We start from the raw sequence: 18,353 nt of genomic DNA, 5'->3' as shown, positions 1-18,353 counted from the left end.
ACAAACCTAATGGGTCCACCTTTTGAACAAATGTCAGTTACAATTCATATCATGGAAAGTTGCTTTCCTCATAGCGATAACCTCACTAAGGAGAGTTGGTGAACTTCAGGCATTAACTATACAAGATCCTTTCTTTCAACTTTACAAAGATCGAGTGGTTCTTCGCACCAATCCTAAATTTCTCCCTGGAGTAGTTTCTGCTTTTCATATCAATCAATCAGTTGAGTTACCTGTGTTTGTTCCTCAACCTGATTCTGTAGCGCAACGAGCCCTACATACACTTGATGTTAGATGTGCTATACTTTACTACATAGAAAGTACCAAAGATTTTAGGAAAACAAAGCAACTATTTGTTACTTTTTCTCCCCCTCACAAGGGCAATCCTATATCTAAGTCCAGTATTGCAAGATGGATTGTAAAATGTATCCAAACATGTTATGTTAAAGCAAAGACAACTTTGTTAGTACCCCCTAGAGCGCACTCTACTCGCAAAATAGGGGCTACTATGGCCTTCTTGGGAAATATTCCTTTAGCTGGTATTTATTATTATTACTAATTATTAAGGATTTATAAAGTGCATGGCTGCCCTTAGGCTTGTAAGGCTGCAACATGGTCTACACCGCACACATTCACCAAACACTATTGTTTAGATGTGTTAGCAAGACAACAGGCAAATGTAGGCCAAGCAGTACTTGCCTAGCCACTGCTTTGGGACTTTACTGCTATATAGTCTATGCAAAGCATGTGATTTACAGCTCACATGCCTCGGACTGATAATGTACTTACACAGTAAGCATCTCTTCCTGGCATGTAGAGCTGTAGATTCACATGCCCCCACCCACTTCCCGGTCTACTGTAGTTGTTGTAGTTCTTAATTCACATTACTATGCATGGACATCTCTGTTATACACATACTAACTCCATTCTCACCCTCTGCGGGGAAAGAATCTAATAATGTAGTCGACGCCCATGCGCAATATCACCGAAAGGAGCAGTTGCCTACCTCATGACTGTAAAGACTTCTTTGAACAAAAACAACTTGCAAACATCCGGACCCAACACTAGATGGCAGAAGTATACCAGCCATGTGAATCTACAGCTCTACATGCCAAGAACACATGCTTACTGGGTAAGCTCCAGTATGCGCCAAGGGACTGCGTTGCAGAGAGGTGTTCTGGGGCCACGCCCCTTTTTACACCTCTCTGTGGCGCTTAATGAAGGTAGCGGTGGGCTAGTTGCACCCTGGGACCCTCAGGATTAAAGGTGACTTAATCCCCCAACTTAAAACGTGCCATGGGGCGCATTTGCACAGTGGTGAAGGGAGGGGGCGGGCCTGAGGTGATGTGTGCAAACACGCCCTGCGGTGCGTTTTAAGTTGGGGAGTTAATTCCTCTTCAATTCTGAAGTCCCCTGGGGGCCAACTAGCCCACCAGGTATGTCCAATAAGCACCACAGAGCTGCGTTGCAGAGTGTTGTAAAAAGGGGCGTGGCCTCTGAACATCTCTGCAACGCAGCTTTCTGGCGCATATTGGAGGTACCTGGTGGGCTAGTTGGCCCCCAGGGACCTCAGGATTGAAGAGGAATTAATTCCCCAACTTGAAACGAGCTACAGGGTGTGTTTGCACATAGGTCACCTCAGGCCCCGCCCCCTCCAGTCACCACTGTGCAAACGCGCCCCATGGCGCGTTTTAAGTTGGGGAATTAATTCTATTGTTTATCGATATTTGGGAATTCTGTCATCTGATTGGCTGAGGCGTTACGAGCACGAGCTTGTTGCTGATTGACTGCGAGCGTTTGCATCTAGAAAGTGTTGGCCGCCATTTTGTGATTCCATTGAAGCGAGTAAGGGGAAAAAAGGGTGGAAAAAGTGGGAAAGAGGAGGGTAGGAGCACTGTAACCTCTGTGGGGTGTTTAGGGTGTGCTAAAGAGGGTGTGCGAAGCGAAGTATTCACCCCTACTGGTGTGAAAGTGCTGGGCTACGGAAATTAAGTGAGTTATTGGTAGTGTGTAATGTTGCTACAGTGAGCTAGTGCGCGACTCGGGATTAAAGCGTGAGCCCAAACTGTGTCTTATGCTGTGAAGTCATGTGGTCTGGCCGCTACAGTAGAGTTGTGGAAGTAGTGTCTGAGTTGCTGACCGACTCGGGGTAAAGCTGTTGAACTACTGACCCCTACCAGTCTGAAAGTGCGGGGTATGGAAATTAAGTGAGTTGTAGCGTAGTGTGTGATGCTGTTAAATTGAGCTGCTGCTGGAGTCAGGAATGAAACCGTGAGCCTAAACTGTGTGTGCTGTGCTGTGAAGTCATGTGCTCTGGGCGCTGTGTCATACCTGTCCAACTTGTATATGGTGCTTAGGTGGTGTTGTATAGGGAGTACGCAGGTAAATCAATACAGTATTTGTAAAGCGCAAACTACTCACCCCTATGATTGAGTAGGGCTGGGGATCAAAGCGGGAGCTCTGTGCTGGAAAGTGAGATGGTCTGGCTGCTGCGCCACAGCTGTGTGGAGAAAAAAAATTGGCGAGGGTCCAGAAGTTGCCGTTATGTGGTTCTAAAATAAGGGGGCCAAGTTTTAAGTTATAGGGTGGCTCTAAAAAGAGACCTTTTGTTCATTAGTTGGAGCTGCATATAAGTTCAGATACACAGCTTATAGTTATTCAGGAAAACTAGATTTCCCTGATCTGTGAAGTGTACTCCATCACTTCTGTACATATCCGCCATATCAAAACGTATGTTGTTGTATATGAACCCCATTTTGTGGTCTTTGAAGTATGCATGCACAGCTTTGTTCACTTTCTTCCGAGATTTTTCAATCTGAGGAGAAAATTGTTTGGACCATTTCCACTTTTGTCTTTAGGATATAATGGAATATACATATACAGTTTGATGCAATAGTAGCATCAATTGTCCAATTGTGTCCTTTATTAACATTTCCGAAAATATCACAGTCAATGTGCCTAGGTCGTTTCCACCACAGTGCACAATGACGAGGTCAGGGTGTTGGAGATGCAAACAGGTTTTAACCAAAGGCAACAATTGGTTCCACTTCAATCCTCTCTGTGCAAACCATCAATACTTCTCTGTCATGCATACCCCTTGCACCGGAAAACATAGCTATGTCCTACGATGCACACTAGCATTTTAAAGGTATGGAAAGATGTTTGTAAGTCATGCAATTTCTTCGTAGAATAAGAGATATGTTTAAAGATGGGGAACTAGTTTCTTTTCGCATACAAAACAGTACCTGATTGGGAGATGAAAAGGATTGTTTTTTAAAAGTAGGGTGCACATCCGTTTTGTGGAAAAGCATCTTTGTGATTGGTTAAGAAAAGCAGTTTGAACGTGGAGTACATATTATAGAATGAGATTTGTTCAACTCAACCACACCTGCTACTTGCATTTGGAAGCACTGTTCGAATTTAAAACAATCGTGAAATTTTAACCTGTATGTGCCGTTGAATGTTTGAGAAAATGTTGCAAAAAAATATTGTTAGGTTTACAAAAATTGATTAACTTTTAACCTCCACGTGTTGTAGAATGTTCTAGAAAGTGTGTTGATCGAATACGTTGCATTTCTGTGTTCTATGTGTATTTGAACATTAAAAATAAGTTTATATGGAAAATTAGAAAGACAGTAATAGAGAGAAGTTTTGAAACCTAAAAGAATCAAGGAACTATTCTAATTTGTTCTTTGTGTATTTGTGTGGAGGAGCAAAATTCTAGAAAGAAGAGCAGCAGGAAGAGGAAGAAGCAGGGAGTGGGGGGCAAGGGGGGAGATGGGCACAATGGCATACATGTACAGTGAAGTACAGCACAAGTATAGACAAACAATGGCCAGAATGAAACGCACCAACAGGGAGCATAAGTCACAGAACTCAGCAACATCACAGCACTGAACAAGCATAGAAGTGAAAACCACGCTGCATTCATATAGGATGTGTACAAAGGCCGGTCGTGGGTGTTGTTGGATGTGTGCGAGTGTGGTCATCATGGATGAAATGTGCAGCACGTGGCACATGGGCGAGCTCATTGTGTGTTACATTGCCAAACAGCTGCTCCTTCTTCCCTTGAGCCTCCATACTTTTGTACGGTGCGCTGTTGTATCCCGTGCACCCGTACGGCACAGCATTGTAATGCATATTTCAGCATGTTTTGCGGTATTCCAACCACACAGTGATACTGCCGTTTGGAGGTGGTGCATGCCACATTACAACTTTGCCAGCTGCAGCCCTTGTGGCAGGCTACATCAGAACACAGAGACACACTTACCGCTCTTCCTGCACACGGACATGTGGGAGACACCCTGTTTCCTTGCCGGATAGGCACACCCCTGCGCTGCCCTCTGTACGCCAGACCAGCACACGCCTGTTGTGCATGCAGGAGGATGCATGCGTAGCTACATGTCCAGGGAAACTGCCAACGCTGGGGTGACATAGTAACGTCTGCTGAAGACAGCAGACTGTGATTTTGTTGGGCATTTGCTTATCATGCTAACACAATGAGCACACGGACAGACTTGCTCAGATGCAGGTTTGGTGGGTGTTGGTGGTCCTGGGATTGTTGCGATGAGTCTTGTGGCCCTCATGGGTATCCCTGTATCGTGCTCATTGACTCTATGGCACCTGTGGGTGTGCTGGTGTGTCTCTTCATGTTCAGGTAGTCGTCCTGTTTAACACTTGTATAAATGTGTTAGCATTGTAGTTGTGAAAGTTGTGATGTCATTAGTTCATGTGCAGAACAATATATGGACTGGGTAGTGTATCCCGTTAAGATCCGGTAGTGTAGTTACTATTTGTAAAAATACAATGAGATTTCTTAATCGATTTTGTGTGTACACTGTAAGTGCAGGGACTACCTCAGTGCAATTCAATATAGGATTATATTATTTAGAATAAATCGCAACGGTGCACCTCGTGTCTTTTTGCAAGGGAACGGCTACTCTGCATTTAATTATTTCCACTTTAATGCAACTAAAGTTGAGATAAATCTAATACAGTACATAGAAGTTGGTGCAAACTGGAGAGATTAATAGTATTCCCGCGATAAGTGTTCTAAAATTCAACATCATGGTGGATACCACCAAATAACAGTAATAAGAACAAGAACAAGAAAGTCACACAGCAGTTAAGAAAAAGTCAAAAAGGTTTATAATTTTTTTTGTTAAACTTTATTTTTTAATAAAGTTATATAACTATAAACTATTCTAAAAAAAAATTATTCATATATTTATAAAAAATAAAGCAATAAATACAATTTTACAAATATAATAGAAAATAACAAGGTGGAAGATTCCTCTGGGGACCATGGATGTCGACGACAGAGGTTGGAAAATAAAGCACAAAATAAGGACGTGTGTAATGTGCATATGAAAGGACAGAGAGAGAATCCGAGAAGGAAAAAAACAAGCCAGAGAGAAAAAGAGGGAAGGAAAGAAAGGGAGTGAGAAAGGGAGAGAGAGATAGAAGGAAAGGAATGAAGATAGTGAGCGAGTGAGAGAGAGAAGAGCGGGAAGAGAGTGAGTGAGTGTGAGAGATTGTTGCCTCTGCGCATCGATTGGCAAATAATTACTTGGTGCTATCGGAGTGTGCAGCAGTGGGCGGACTGTGGTCATCTTACAGATGTCGTTGAGTCTTGAATGGCGGAGACCACATTAGCTTCTTCGCGGTTCTGATAGATGTCGTTGAGTCGTGTATGGTGGAGACCACTTGAACTTCTGCGCGGTCTGACATATCTCACAGATGTTGTGAGTCATCAATGGCGGAGAGCACCTTAGGGATTGGTGCCCCTCAGCTTGTGGAACTCAAGTTAGTGGCATGTGGCGTTAGGCTCCTGATGGCTACATGAGTTTGGGTTGGCAGTAACTCTATGTATATGAAGTCCGCGTCAAGGGGATGGTAGGCTGCTGATGGCCATATATAGTTTAGGGTGTGACTAACGTTATGTGCAAGTTTTCGTGGAGTCTTTATGATTGAGACTCATGGACCGTTCGCCAGCTAGTGAGCACCGGCAATAAAGGATGTGACGTTGTCGATCTAATATATTTGCATGGTCTCATGGCCTGTGCTACATGTGCCGGATTAGTGTGGTGTGTGTGCAAACCTGTCCTCAGGGAGTGGGCGTGAGATGTTGAGAACTAGACCTCTGACCTGTACAACAACAGCGAGTACGCCTGCGACAGGTAGCTATGTGGGCCAACGTCGGAACGTAATCGCAGTAGCGTGGCATGGCGTACGACAGAAGGAGGCAGGGATAGAAACAAAGGCTGCGTCTGTGAGTCGAGCGGATGCGCCGCAGCTGTCGGTGTGCGAGCCTGGGTCCGAACTGTTCGTAGCTCACACTACATAAGTATTGAAAAACTATTTTGTGATTCAGTCCGTCAGCCCTTTTTTCACTTTTGTAACATACCTCCAACAACCTTCTTGGCTCCAGAAGTATCTCTGTGTGGTTGAACAAAGAATAATCTTAGTCATGTATAGGTTTACATATAAAAGAAAAATATTTAAAGAAAAGAAGAACAATTAAGACTGAAGGGAGTCTGGTGCTGTGGTCGCTGCCACAAAGTTGGGGGCACTGCTGTTCAGGAGTCAGGACACAGTTATTAGATATGTGGGATTTGTTTGTGTTAAATAGTGTTAGTGGTACTAGAAGCATTGAGAGTGTAGGAGCTTGTGATGATATTTGATGTGGACGGGTCGCACTGGGAGCAATGTGTCTTGCGTACTGGAGTGCATCATATGGAATCAGGACTGTATTTGAATTGTGAGGACTGCAGACCGTAGTGTAGGTCAGAAGTAGCGATGAGGAAGGGTCTACAGCCTTGTGCATATGTTGGTGGCGTCACCGGCCTGCGTAGTGCAGGTTCAGTGGCACCGCTTGTCGGCAGACTTGAATCTGAAAATACTCCTCACTAATCGAAGGTAGTAAGGTGTTGTGGTCGTTGACACGAAGTTAGGGTCACTGCTGTTCAGGACTCAGGACACAGTTAGACATGTGGGATTTGTTTGTGTTAAATAGGGTTAGTGGTACCAGAAGTATTGAAAGTGTAGGAGCCTGTGATGATGCTTGATGTGGACTGGGAGCAACGTGTCTTGCGAACTGGACTGCGTCATCTGCAATCGCCACTGCATCTGACTTGTGACCCCTGCTGTCCGCAGTGTAGATCGAGGGCAGTTAATGTTAATGTTACCGGATTTCTAAAGCGCATAGCTGCCCGTGAGCGTCCCAGCGCTGAACCATTACAGATGGAATGAAGAGGGGGAGAAGCTCACGGGAACAGCCATGTCTTCAGAGATTTTCGAAATGCCAGCAGGTTGGGTTGTGCACGAAGGTCAGGGGGAAGGGAATTCCACAATTTGGACGCGTTGTACGAAAAACAACGACCTCCTGATCGTGCTCTATTGATCTTGGGTACTCGGTGAGGTGGGCATTAGAAGATCGGAGGGGTCTGGAGGTGGTATAAGGAGTGACCAGATCTTTAAGTAAAGGGGGGGCTTTTCCGTTAAGAATTTTGTGCGTAAGGCAGAGCGCCTTGAACTGCACTCTTTCTATGACGGGTAGCCAGTGCAGCTCTCGGATAGCTGGTTTGGCCGAGCAGCGGGTCTTAGTATTGGTCAAGATCCTGGCGGCGGCGTTTTGTACTACCTGTAATTTAGTTGTAACTTTCTGTGGTACGCCCAGGTACAGTGCGTTGCCGTAATCCAACCTTGACAAAATAAGGCCTTGGATCAAAAGTTTCCTTGATTGGAGAGGGAGCAGTGGTAGGATTTTTCGGATTGAGCGCAAGAGACCGAAACAAACTCCAGCCGTTTTCCTTGCTTGGGTTTGCATGGTGAGGTTTTTATCTAGCCATAGACCGAGGCTTTTAATCTCGGACTTGGGAGTTGGAGCTTTACCCATGCAGGGGGGCCAAGGAGAGTCTGGGTGGGAATGGGCCTGATTCCCCATCACCATGATCTCCGTCTTGTCGCTGTTAAGCTTCAAGTGAGATCTGTCCATCCAGCTGACTATGTCTCTCAGGCAGGAGTAGAGGTCTATGGTGGGATTTTCCTGCTGGGTGAGAGAGACCACCAGCTGCGTGTCATCTGCGTACGTCAGGAGTTTTATCCCATGTGGGGTGACTATCTTTTCCAGGGGGGAAATATATACGTTGAAGAGCGTGGGGCTCAAAGAGGAGCCCTGAGGCCCTACACAACGTATAGGGGTCTCTTTAGATGTATAATTGCCCTCTATAACCTGGAATGAGCGGTCCTGAAGAAACAATTTCAGCCAAGACAGGGCAGTGCCTGTGATCCCAAGATCGCTAAGTCGCTGGACTAGGATCTGGTGGTTGACCGTGTCGAAGGCCGCGCTCAGGTCCAGGAGGATCACTGCCACTGATCCTCCTGTGTCCATGATCTTCCTGGCTTCCTCGACCACCGTCACCATCGCGGTTTCAGTGCCCTGGCCCGGGCGAAAACCTGTTTGTGAGGATTTAAGTAATTCATTCGTTTCGAGATAATTAGACAGCTGGGAGTTGATGAATTTTTCTGTAATCTTGCTAGTGCACGGAAGGAGGGAGATCGGTCTAAAGTTGGAGAGGTTTGAGGCGGTCTAAGTTAGGTTTTTTTAAGTAAGGCCCTAACCTTCGCCTTCTTCCAGCTAGGGGGAACCAGTCCGTTGGTCAGCGAGGCATTGATCACATTTACCAATGGTTCGAGAATGGTAGGTGCAACCAGCTTTAAGATTTTAACTGGAGCGGGGTCAGATGGTGAGCCACTTTTGAGTGAGTGGAAAATGGGAGACAGGGTGTCAGGACTTATAGGGGTGAATGAGTCAAGTCCCGTGTTAAGGTAGTTGCCCTGCAGTACAGGTAGCGATGAGTGGTCTATCGGGGAAAGGGGTGGGAGTAGCTGTAAAATGTTTTGGATCTTTTGATCAAAAAACGTAGCCAGTTCGTCACAGTGGTTGTTTGAGGGGTCAATCGAGCCTGTGGATTCTGGTGTTTTGAGAAGTTGTTTGACGATTAAGAAAGTCTCCCTCGATGAACATGATGCCGAGCTGATTTTCTCTTGAAAAAAAGCGGTCTGGGCATTTTTCAGGGCTTTTTTATACGTAAGAATAGACAATCTGTAGTCCTTCTTGCGGTTAGGGTTGAAGTCTTTCCGCCACTCTCTTTCGGCTTTCTTGCAAAGTTTCTTTAGCTGGCGAGTCTCCTGGATGAATCATGGGGCAGACGTTTTTTTGCGGGAGGTAAGGTGCGTTTTTTTTGGGAGAATCGTGTTACGGGAGTTTTCAATCCAAGAGGAGAACTCCATATCTGCTGTGATAGGGTCTGTTTCCTGGGTTGGTTTGCAGAGTTCCAGGGCCTGCTTCCCCTTATCAGTGTCTAGTTTGGCCCAGGGACGCTTAGGTTTGTCAGGAGGTTTATTGGGAAGAGAGATGTTACGTACTTCCCACCTGAAAGGGATGAGTAAATGATCCGACCATGGCAGAGGGATCGGGACATTAGTTTTAAAGTCATCAATGTTGCTTATGATGGGGTCGAGTAAATGTCCGAGCATATGCGTGGGTTGATCGCTCTGAAAGTGGAGCTGAAGAGTCGCTAGGTCTGCAAGTAATTCTAATGCAGTATTGTCATCGCTGTTGTCGAAATGTATATTAAGGTCCCCTAGGACTATCATGTTAGACGAGGTGCTAGACAATATAGTTGAAAATTCCAACAGGGAACTACAGAATTGGCCCAGAGGCCCTGGTGGGCGGTAAATGAGGACTCCAGAGAGGGAGTTGCATGGAGATAGCTGAATGTTAAAATGTACATTTTCACAATTCGATAGGGGACTGTCGTGAAATCGACATGTAAATTGGTCCTTATAGATAATAGCAATCCCTCCTCCCTTTCCCTTCGCTCGATCTAGATGTTGCAGGAGATAGCCCTGAGGTAGCGCCTGAACGATGTCATAGTCCGAGTCTGGGCAGAGCCACATTTCTGTGAGAAACAGGATTTCAAGTTTCTCCTCTTTTAGTAGCATATGTATTTCCTGAGAATGTTTGGGTAAAGATCTACAATTTAATAGAGCCATATTAATGGTTGTCGGAGGTAGTTGGTTCTTCAATGTTGGGGAAAGTTTGAATGGGCAATGTAGACATTGAGTATATCGGCTCTCACCTTTAAGGGAATTGGTGCAGGAAGCCTGTAGGCGCTGGTTCAGTTGTAACAGAGAGTCCCTGGAGTATGACAGCCTTGCTTGAGTGGAAAGGTCCAGGGTGCCTGGCCCTAGGCTCGTCCTGGCACGGACGGGCGCAGACGGGCTTGCCTTAGGCGCGCCCGCTGCGCTTCCGGAACATGCACATATTTGTAGGGAGGGAGCAATGCAAGAGGCGTGGCCTCGAGTGGGCGTGTCCCAGTCAGGGAGAGGGGAATGAAGTTGGCGGGAAAACGGCGATTTTGCCCTTACCAGTGCTCGTTTTTCAGCAGGAAAGGGTGCCTGCACACTGCAGTGATGTGACAGGGAAGGTGAGTGATTTTAAAAGCAAAGTGAAATTTTACAGTTTTAAAACAAAGTTATGCTCAGGTTCCTTGCTACTCCCGGCTGTGCCTCAGGAGGGTTCAAAAGTTATCTAAAGCGCTAGCAGTCAGTGCTTCTTTTATAACTTTGAAGAGGGGGGCGTGGCCTCAAAGTGGGCGGGTCCCAGTCAGGGAGAGGGGAATGAAGTTGGCGGGAAAACAGCGATTTTGCCCTTACCAGTGCTCGTTTTTCAGCAGGAAAGGGTGCCTGCACACTGCAGTGATGTGACAGGGAAGGTGAGTGATTTTAAAAGCAGAGTGAAATTTTACAGTTTTAAAACAAAGTTATGCTCAGGTTCCTTGCTACTCCCGGCTGTGCCTCAGGAGGGTTCAAAAGTTATCTGTAGTAGTTAACATAGACATCGAGCAATGCTTTTTGTTTGTGATAAAAATCCGAGGACATAGAGTACAATTCTCTCTGCATTTAATAAATCAAGGTTGAATTCAATGCTGTCCGTAGTGTAGGTCCAAAGCATTTGAGATCTTCGGGTAAGCACAAGAAGTCGTCGAAGAAGCACAATCATTCTTTGACTTTGACTTTGACTTTGCCCCGTCCGACGCGATGCGGGACTTGGGGCGTCACTGCTTTAGACCTCCATCCCCGTAGCCTGTTGCTGAGACAACTCTGCGCCTCCCTGCATTTCCGGGAACCGGAGCGTCTACTGCCCAACTAAAACAATTCTATGAGGCCTTGCACCTCATCTTTGGCCAGTCTGGCTCTACTGGTCACCTGCGGAGTCGGTTGGTCGCCCCAGGCCTTCGCTGACGGCTCTGGAGGGCCCCCATGTATCCGCTATCAGATCCGGACCGATTTCGGTCGATAAACTTCGACCTTCCCCGACGTCGGCCCCAGCGGTAACTCTCCTGATGCTGACTCTATCCCCGGTCTGCAATGACGCCATGCCTAGTTCCTGGCGTGGACACGGAGCTGGACCGTCATTGATCGACGTCTGTTCTGATGCTGGAAGGGACTTTTGTTCCGGTGTTAATCCCTGGCATTGATTTTGTGACAGGAAGGAATGGCAGGGGCAGCTGTACCATTTGCCTGACCAGCTTGGAAACCTCATGGACTGCCGGACAGACCTGAGTGAGGCCAGTGGTTTGGACACCTTCCCTGACTGGTTTGCTTTCTCCCCCTACTGTGGCAACGGAGGAGGGGGGCACCCTACGCTGTGGTGGTACGGTCGGCTGCGGACCTTGGTATCAAGCTCCCTTCGGTAGCAGTCATGACAACCTCTGACAGTGGTACTTCAGCGTGCAGCTTCTACCTCTGAACCTCTCTTGCCCTTTAATGAAGCCCTCATTGATGTCCTTCTGGGCACTTGGACCAGGGACTACTGTGGACAGGAGAATCGCCCTGTGCCATCGCCCCTCTCCTGGAGACCCAGTGTTCCTTGCACAACATCCTTACTCTCAGAGCTTGGTTGTCTAAGCCTCATCTTCCAAGGGCGCATTCCCTTCTGAACTCCCCGCCCCCTGCCCCAATTGAAAATAGGATGATTACTTCCTCCAGCTTGGCATTGCTGTCAGTGAATACGGTAGAAAGCTGGCTCTGTATATACTATACCAAAATAAGGTGTAGTGGGCACAGAGTCCAGGGGATCCTCAAAAGTATAGCAGAGGCTAAATTAGATCATCACTAACCGCTATCTTTGTGGTAGTCTGGTCGAGCAGTTAGGCTTATCAGGAGAGTGTGTTAAGCATTTATTGTATTCACTCAATCAAGGTTGATGGCACAATCTCAGAGACAGAAACCAGACCAATTAGGTATACTTATGTTTATTTCTAGAATCAAGCAAGACTTGGCACAGGTAACTGAAATATACTTTTAAATACAAACCTTTACTAGGAAATGCAATTGTGGATGGAATTGGAATAGTTACAGGTTTTTATTTGCTTTTTAAACAGTTTAAAATACATAGAAATTACTTTTGACTACATTTTGGTTACTTTTCAGTTACTTTGACTACTTGGGGTGATATGTTGAGATATCACAGAAGGGAACTTACAATTTACAGGTAAGTGCAGCAATTTTTGATTCAAAGAAAGTTACTTTAGTTTTCATACAAAAAGTCAGTTCAACACTGAGAAGATTTTTGGAACAAAAATAATAACATTGGTCCCTATTGAAGAAAAGAAGGTTAATGGTTTGCAAGTAAGTAAACTACCTGCACGAGTAGCTTTTGGGGGTTAAAATCAAAGCTCCGTTAGGCCCTCAAATAGCACCACCAGCGGCAATAGGACGGCTGGGTTTAGACATCAGGGGCCCAATGTTAGCCAGTGGGGCTAGGAAGGCTTAGGCCAGGGGCTGCTTACGAGCAGGCCACTCGGTTGTGGGAGCAAAGTTCCTGGGCTTAGGATCAGCACTGCAGGGGACAACAATCAGCACAAGAGCTGAACCACCAGCGGCACGAAGGCAGGCAGATGCAGAGTGCCAAGATGTCTGTAGACCTGTGGTTTGCAATGGAGATCCCCAGTTTGAAGAAAATGCTGCAGGCTTCGGCACAGGGTTTCCTGAAGGTGACCACCGGCAGGAGAGGTAAGTTGGGTTCTTGGGGATGCCTGGACACTGTTTGTTGAGCCACCCAAGGCCGTGAGGTGTCGGTTGCAGGGGTGTCTTTAGGCGTCTGATCTTCTAACCAGCTCCAGACGCAGTCGGGTGGACCCTTCGGGTTGAGGCTGCAGGTGTCTGTTTGAAGCTTGAGGTAGGTCTGGGGTCACCAGATCCCAGGTCAGGTTCGCTGGGGAGACCTCTTCGTGGTGTTGGGCTACTCAAACTCAGGCTGTGGGTGTCTGATGCAGAACCGCGGAGCGGACTGGACCTGGGTTCTGTGTTAAAGTCTTTGGCTGAGCAAATTCGGTGCACGTAGGAGACAATCTTTGAGATGAGTGCCAGGCAGGTCCTCTGGGTTCTAGGTGCCTGTTGGCTGCTGGAGACACCAGAGTTTCACTGTAGGCAGGTCGGAGTCAGGACAGGCCAGTGGGGCTGGGGCCAAATCAGTTGGTATCCTCCTCTTCTTGGGTCAGCACGGCTCTTCAGTCATTCTTATTTCTTCCTCGAATCTGAGGAGGCAAGGTTAAGGGTTGACCCTAAATACTAAATTTAGGGGCGTTTACAGGGGAGTGCAGGTCGGGACCAATAGGTCCCTTCCTTGGGGTGAGTACACCCCCTATTATGTCCTAGTTTTGACGCACCATTGGTCAGTGTCTTTCATGGCTCTGTGTGTCTGGCTTGGACAGTTCTTCACACGGCTTAAATCAGCCCGCCTGGGCGTCGTCTATGTAGCTCCCGCGACGCCATTCCAGCGCGCACAATGCCGATGACCGACAAAAAGCTGACCGACGCCACCTACCGACACCCTGGGGTATTGCTGACGAAAAATCTCTGGATCTAGACTGACACTTGGGGGAAATTCCAAAGGTAATGAATCTACAACTAAAAACATGTCTCTACCAAATACATTGTTACCGAAGGTGAGTAGCTCGTTCATTAATGGTACTTGTGGGTGTCGAAAGCTAAGACTCGATTGTGTGTTTTTGAATATATTTTTCTTCCGGATAAAGTCTCATAGACCTATTTCAGTAGTAAGATTGATGGGGAAAAAAGTAGATACACAGGAAAGGGACCTGTGTGCATGGTAGTACTGAAAGCCTTTGCTGGCCTAACTGCAAGCAAACCTGTACTATAGTGAGTAGGGGCTGCCCCATATACCTACGAACTTGGGTAAAGTACAAATATTATATAAAGAGGTAACATATTGAACTATGTAATTTAGATACCAATGTGCTTTTTAACTGATACAGTCAACAATGGTTCTAGAACCTGTAAAGGTCCAGTTAGGGAAATGTCTCCGAGTAAGTTTACATAGTAATCATTGTTCTTCATAAAATAACTCCGAATATAGGAAGATGATTCCTTCAAAGCAACTAAGAGACAACTCCTCCTTCTGCCAGGGATGAGAATAGGTAGTGTTATGCCTGTGTTGTACTATGTCAGTGTTTCAAAGCAACAAAATGGCACATTGTTTAATGCTGGGGGAGGATCTGGTTCATTTCTACATCTTCATACTTACTATTGCACAGGACATCTCAACTAATTCAAGTGCCTCTTTGGTCAATAAAAGATATGTGGAAGATTTAATTAAATTAGGCCCTGTTTTCAATGATTGCCTTCTTGAATTCTATATGGAATAGGCACCACCAAAATAATTTGACTGCTTTCTAATATTCTCTAGTATTACAAATCACACCAATCTCTTCTCTCTCTGTTCCTGCATTAGACAGTTTTATCATTGTGTGGATGAGTACCCTCTACTAATTTATAGTCAGTTATACCTCTATTCTTCACCCTTTAGCCTAAGGGTTTTTGGTGTGGAATCATATTGTTTTATCTAGCATGGCAGCTGCCAACATCTTCCAGTGTTGAACAATTGGATTGTCCCAAGTAACATTTAAGAAATTAGACTTGCGATTTGGGACAAAATAATGTATTTAAAAGATTTGTAATAACTGGACTGCCTCCAAGGTATAAATTAGAAACTCACTAATTATATAGCGGCAGCAAGGGGAATTTCCAACACACGTGACTTTGGAGAACTATTTGACTCTATGATCGACTTACAGCATCACAACTCTAATGAAACTGCTTGCATACAATCCAGGTCTCACAGAGGCAACAACCCCCAAAGTATCAAACCCCGTGCTTGTTATGTGAAAGGAATGAGTTTTCCCACTGAGCAGGCTGTTTGGAAAATTAAGGAAGGAAAAAGAGTGTACAATAAAAGCACACCCGCACTTTGAAACAAAGATAATTGGCGATATTTCCAAGATGAAATGCTTTATGTGTAGGAATGGAAAAAATTTAGCAAACAGCAATTTGTATTTTGCAAAACAACGCCACTTGTGGGAAATATGGAAGGAAAGGGCATTTTGTGACTGGCTAATAGAGGAACTGGCAGAAAATTCTTATAAGCCTGTTTTGCAAATTATTGATCAGGAAGACCAATTGCAATCTGTTTAGATGATATGTCTGATTTCTAACAGTTTCCTAATCATTTCATACTCCTCACCAAGAATATATGCAAGAAGTTCCAGAATAGAGAAGATTATGTCCTTGGAGAGCCAGATATAAATCCTCGGTGTAGAGATGAGCAAAATGTGTATATATTTCAGGGGAAGGTTGCAAGGTGTAAATAATAGATAAGGCTATTAATATGGAGACACCAAAGAGAATTGGGCATTAAACTAATCCCATTGTTATTAATCCCGTTATAATAGTTAAAAGAATTTTAGGTAAAGGTGTTTGCAAATAGTTCCCAGAAGTATTTGATGACATACTTGGTCATCTAAGGAAAATTCAGCTCAAAAGTAAAACAAGACACATTGTTAATCCTATCGTACATAAAGTTCTTTCTGTACCCTTCTGGTGCAAAAACATACTTGAGGATGAACCGAGTATTTTGTTTGAATATAGAGTGATTGAAAGTATAGAAATTGGTGGCCTCCTGTTTTGTTGATAACAGCAGTCTTCCGGTCCGAAGTAGGGTCTAAGTTGCGATATTCGGTATTCCAACCCAAGTAGGTCACAGAAACCGTTCATGTTTCGAAGCACAAGCCCTCACCCAGCACAAGGTGGCATAATTCATCATTGGGATGTGCTTGTTGTTGGGTCTGTACTGCAATCCAACGGGCCCCTCATGGGGCTCTTTGCTGGAGGTTTTTTGTGTAGAATAGCTGTGCGGATTGAAATTGGATGACCCAGTTACCCCTAAAGTGTAAATTGTAGATAAAGGAACATTGAAAACAAAAGTGAAGGTAGATTTGTGAGGAATGTGATGTATTAAAATGAACTATAGAGTGCACTATAGACTTGGAGTATTCTGAGGTAATTTTGCCATACTTTGTCGTCGCTTCTACACCTAACCGTCTCAAAGATCCTGGACTTGGATCATAAAGAGTAAGGTCTGTCAGCTTGATCCCTTGCAAGCCAAGTTATCAGATGTTCTTTTGTCTTGTTTTTAGCCCAACCAGTTGGTGGGAGCAGATAAAAGTTAAATTTAAGGACTTTCTGCCTTCTTATATTTGCCCGTTCAACGTTCCCTTTTCTAAACTGCATGCTGTGACGCAATTTCTGAAGGGTTTGACGCATGTTTCCTTTAAAGCCTTTCAACATACCTCAATGAGATTTTAAATTGGTCCTCATGTTTCTTATGGTTACACTGTTCGGGCCCATTCACAGTTGCTCCTTACGGCTCCTTATCTTTAAGATGGTATTCCTAATGGCAATCACTTCTGCACACCATGTGAGTGAACTGCAGGCTTTGTCAGTACAGTCCCCATACACCACTTTCTTTCCAGACATATTGGTGCTGAGGACCCAGGCTGTCTTCCTGCCTAAGGAGGTTTTGCCTTTCCACATTAGTTAGTTAATTACCATTTCAGTGTTTCTTCCACAACCACCGACTGTTGAGAAGTATGTGATTAGAAGTAGCTATCAGAAGAACAAATCAACTTTCTTAACACGCTTTCTGGTGTGTACTTTCCAACTGCACATTCTTCACTTCCCTCCTGCCTCCCTGTTCTGTGAAGTGGACTCTTGTGCCTTTTAAAAGGTCCCAAGTCGGTGTTTTCAAACAACCTGATTTGTCACAGTTGCTCCGCGTCTGATGGCACAGAAAAAAAAAATCAAAGACACGAACGTCAGCATGCAGGGATGGAGTCAATAGGCATCCTTCACTTCTGTAGTGGTGACAAGGTAATTTTGGAGTTCAACAGTGCCATGTTGCTGTGTGTAGTTGTTTTAAAGAACTACGATTCCAATTTGCTGCCTGTGGCTATTCTAAAGGTGGGGAATATAAGGTTAGTTAGTGCATCCACCAGAAAGAGCGTAACCAATGGTAGTAATGTGTTCTTATGTATTACTCTATAAGGCAGTTATGCCATTTTTATGTGCTTGAAAGAATATGGTTACTATTATCAGAAGTAATAGCTTCAGAAGACAGTTGGAGTATAGCTGCATCTTCTACAATAGAAATACTTCATAAATCAAGTCAATAAAACAAACTAACATTAGTCTGCTTATTTTCTCATTCTTCTGTCTCCTCTTTAACAGGAATTTTCAAAAGACGAGTTGAGGAAATTGCTGCAGAAGCTGAGGGAGTCTTCGTTGATGCTTTTGGATCAGGACCTTGATCCTCTGGGATATGAAGTTCAGTCCTGATGTCTTAATTTAACAGTAGTTTATCTCAGGCTACTTTTAGAGGCGTGTGTCCTACAGCTATCTGCTGAAAGGAGTGTAAAAAGAAAACCTCACTAAAATGACAACTGTCTCCATTTTGGGAAATATTCATTTTTGTAAAGAATAACATTATTTTGTAAGAATCTTTTTCATTATTAAATTAAATTTTGCTCAGAAAAGTCGAAATTTATCTTAATTTCTTCCCAAGAGCAAAATTACTAATCAGCCTTGAATTTAATTCCATCCATTTGCTGCGAGTCTGAACAAAGTTTGTATGACTTGTACCAGAACTGTGCCAAAGTTGTGTGTTGTACGACCAAGGAATGCATACATGTTCCTACTGTTAACCCAAACCATACCACTTTGGATCTGATTGATCTCATCCTGATTTAGTGTAGTTTCTATGCTGCATTGACTTGAATTGATGGAGTCACTCCTGAGCTAGGGGAACTTCAAAAAGCCATCTTCTTTAGAACCTCAAGTCTGGCGTTAGCAGTCATTGTCCTACATATTTCACTTTATTGACTTCTGGTGTCCGATCTCTACAGTGCATAACGTAGCTGCCTTTATCTGCT

At 44.8% G+C, this 18,353-nt stretch overlaps 1 protein-coding gene across 3 annotated transcripts in view; it reads left to right on the top strand.

Annotated features, from left to right (window-relative positions):
* The window catches only part of NUP107 (nucleoporin 107), a 590,137-nt gene extending 572,134 nt beyond the window's left edge, over positions 1-18,003 (top strand). For all 3 annotated transcript variants that reach the window (XM_086919004.1, XM_086919006.1, XM_086919003.1), the window contains exon 28: positions 17,653-18,003. In XM_086919004.1, coding sequence (XP_086775130.1) covers positions 17,653-17,760 — 108 coding nt within the window. In that variant the 3' untranslated portion in view covers positions 17,761-18,003. The remainder of the gene's footprint in view (positions 1-17,652) is intronic.
* Positions 18,004-18,353: the final 350 nt, after the last annotated feature.

The sequence above is a fragment of the Lissotriton vulgaris genome, chromosome 1_1 (assembly GCF_964263255.1).
Source record: "Lissotriton vulgaris chromosome 1_1, aLisVul1.2, whole genome shotgun sequence".
NCBI lineage: Eukaryota > Metazoa > Chordata > Amphibia > Caudata > Salamandridae > Lissotriton > Lissotriton vulgaris.
Note: the sequence above shows the minus strand (reverse complement) of the source record. Positions and strands in the feature narration are given on the sequence as shown.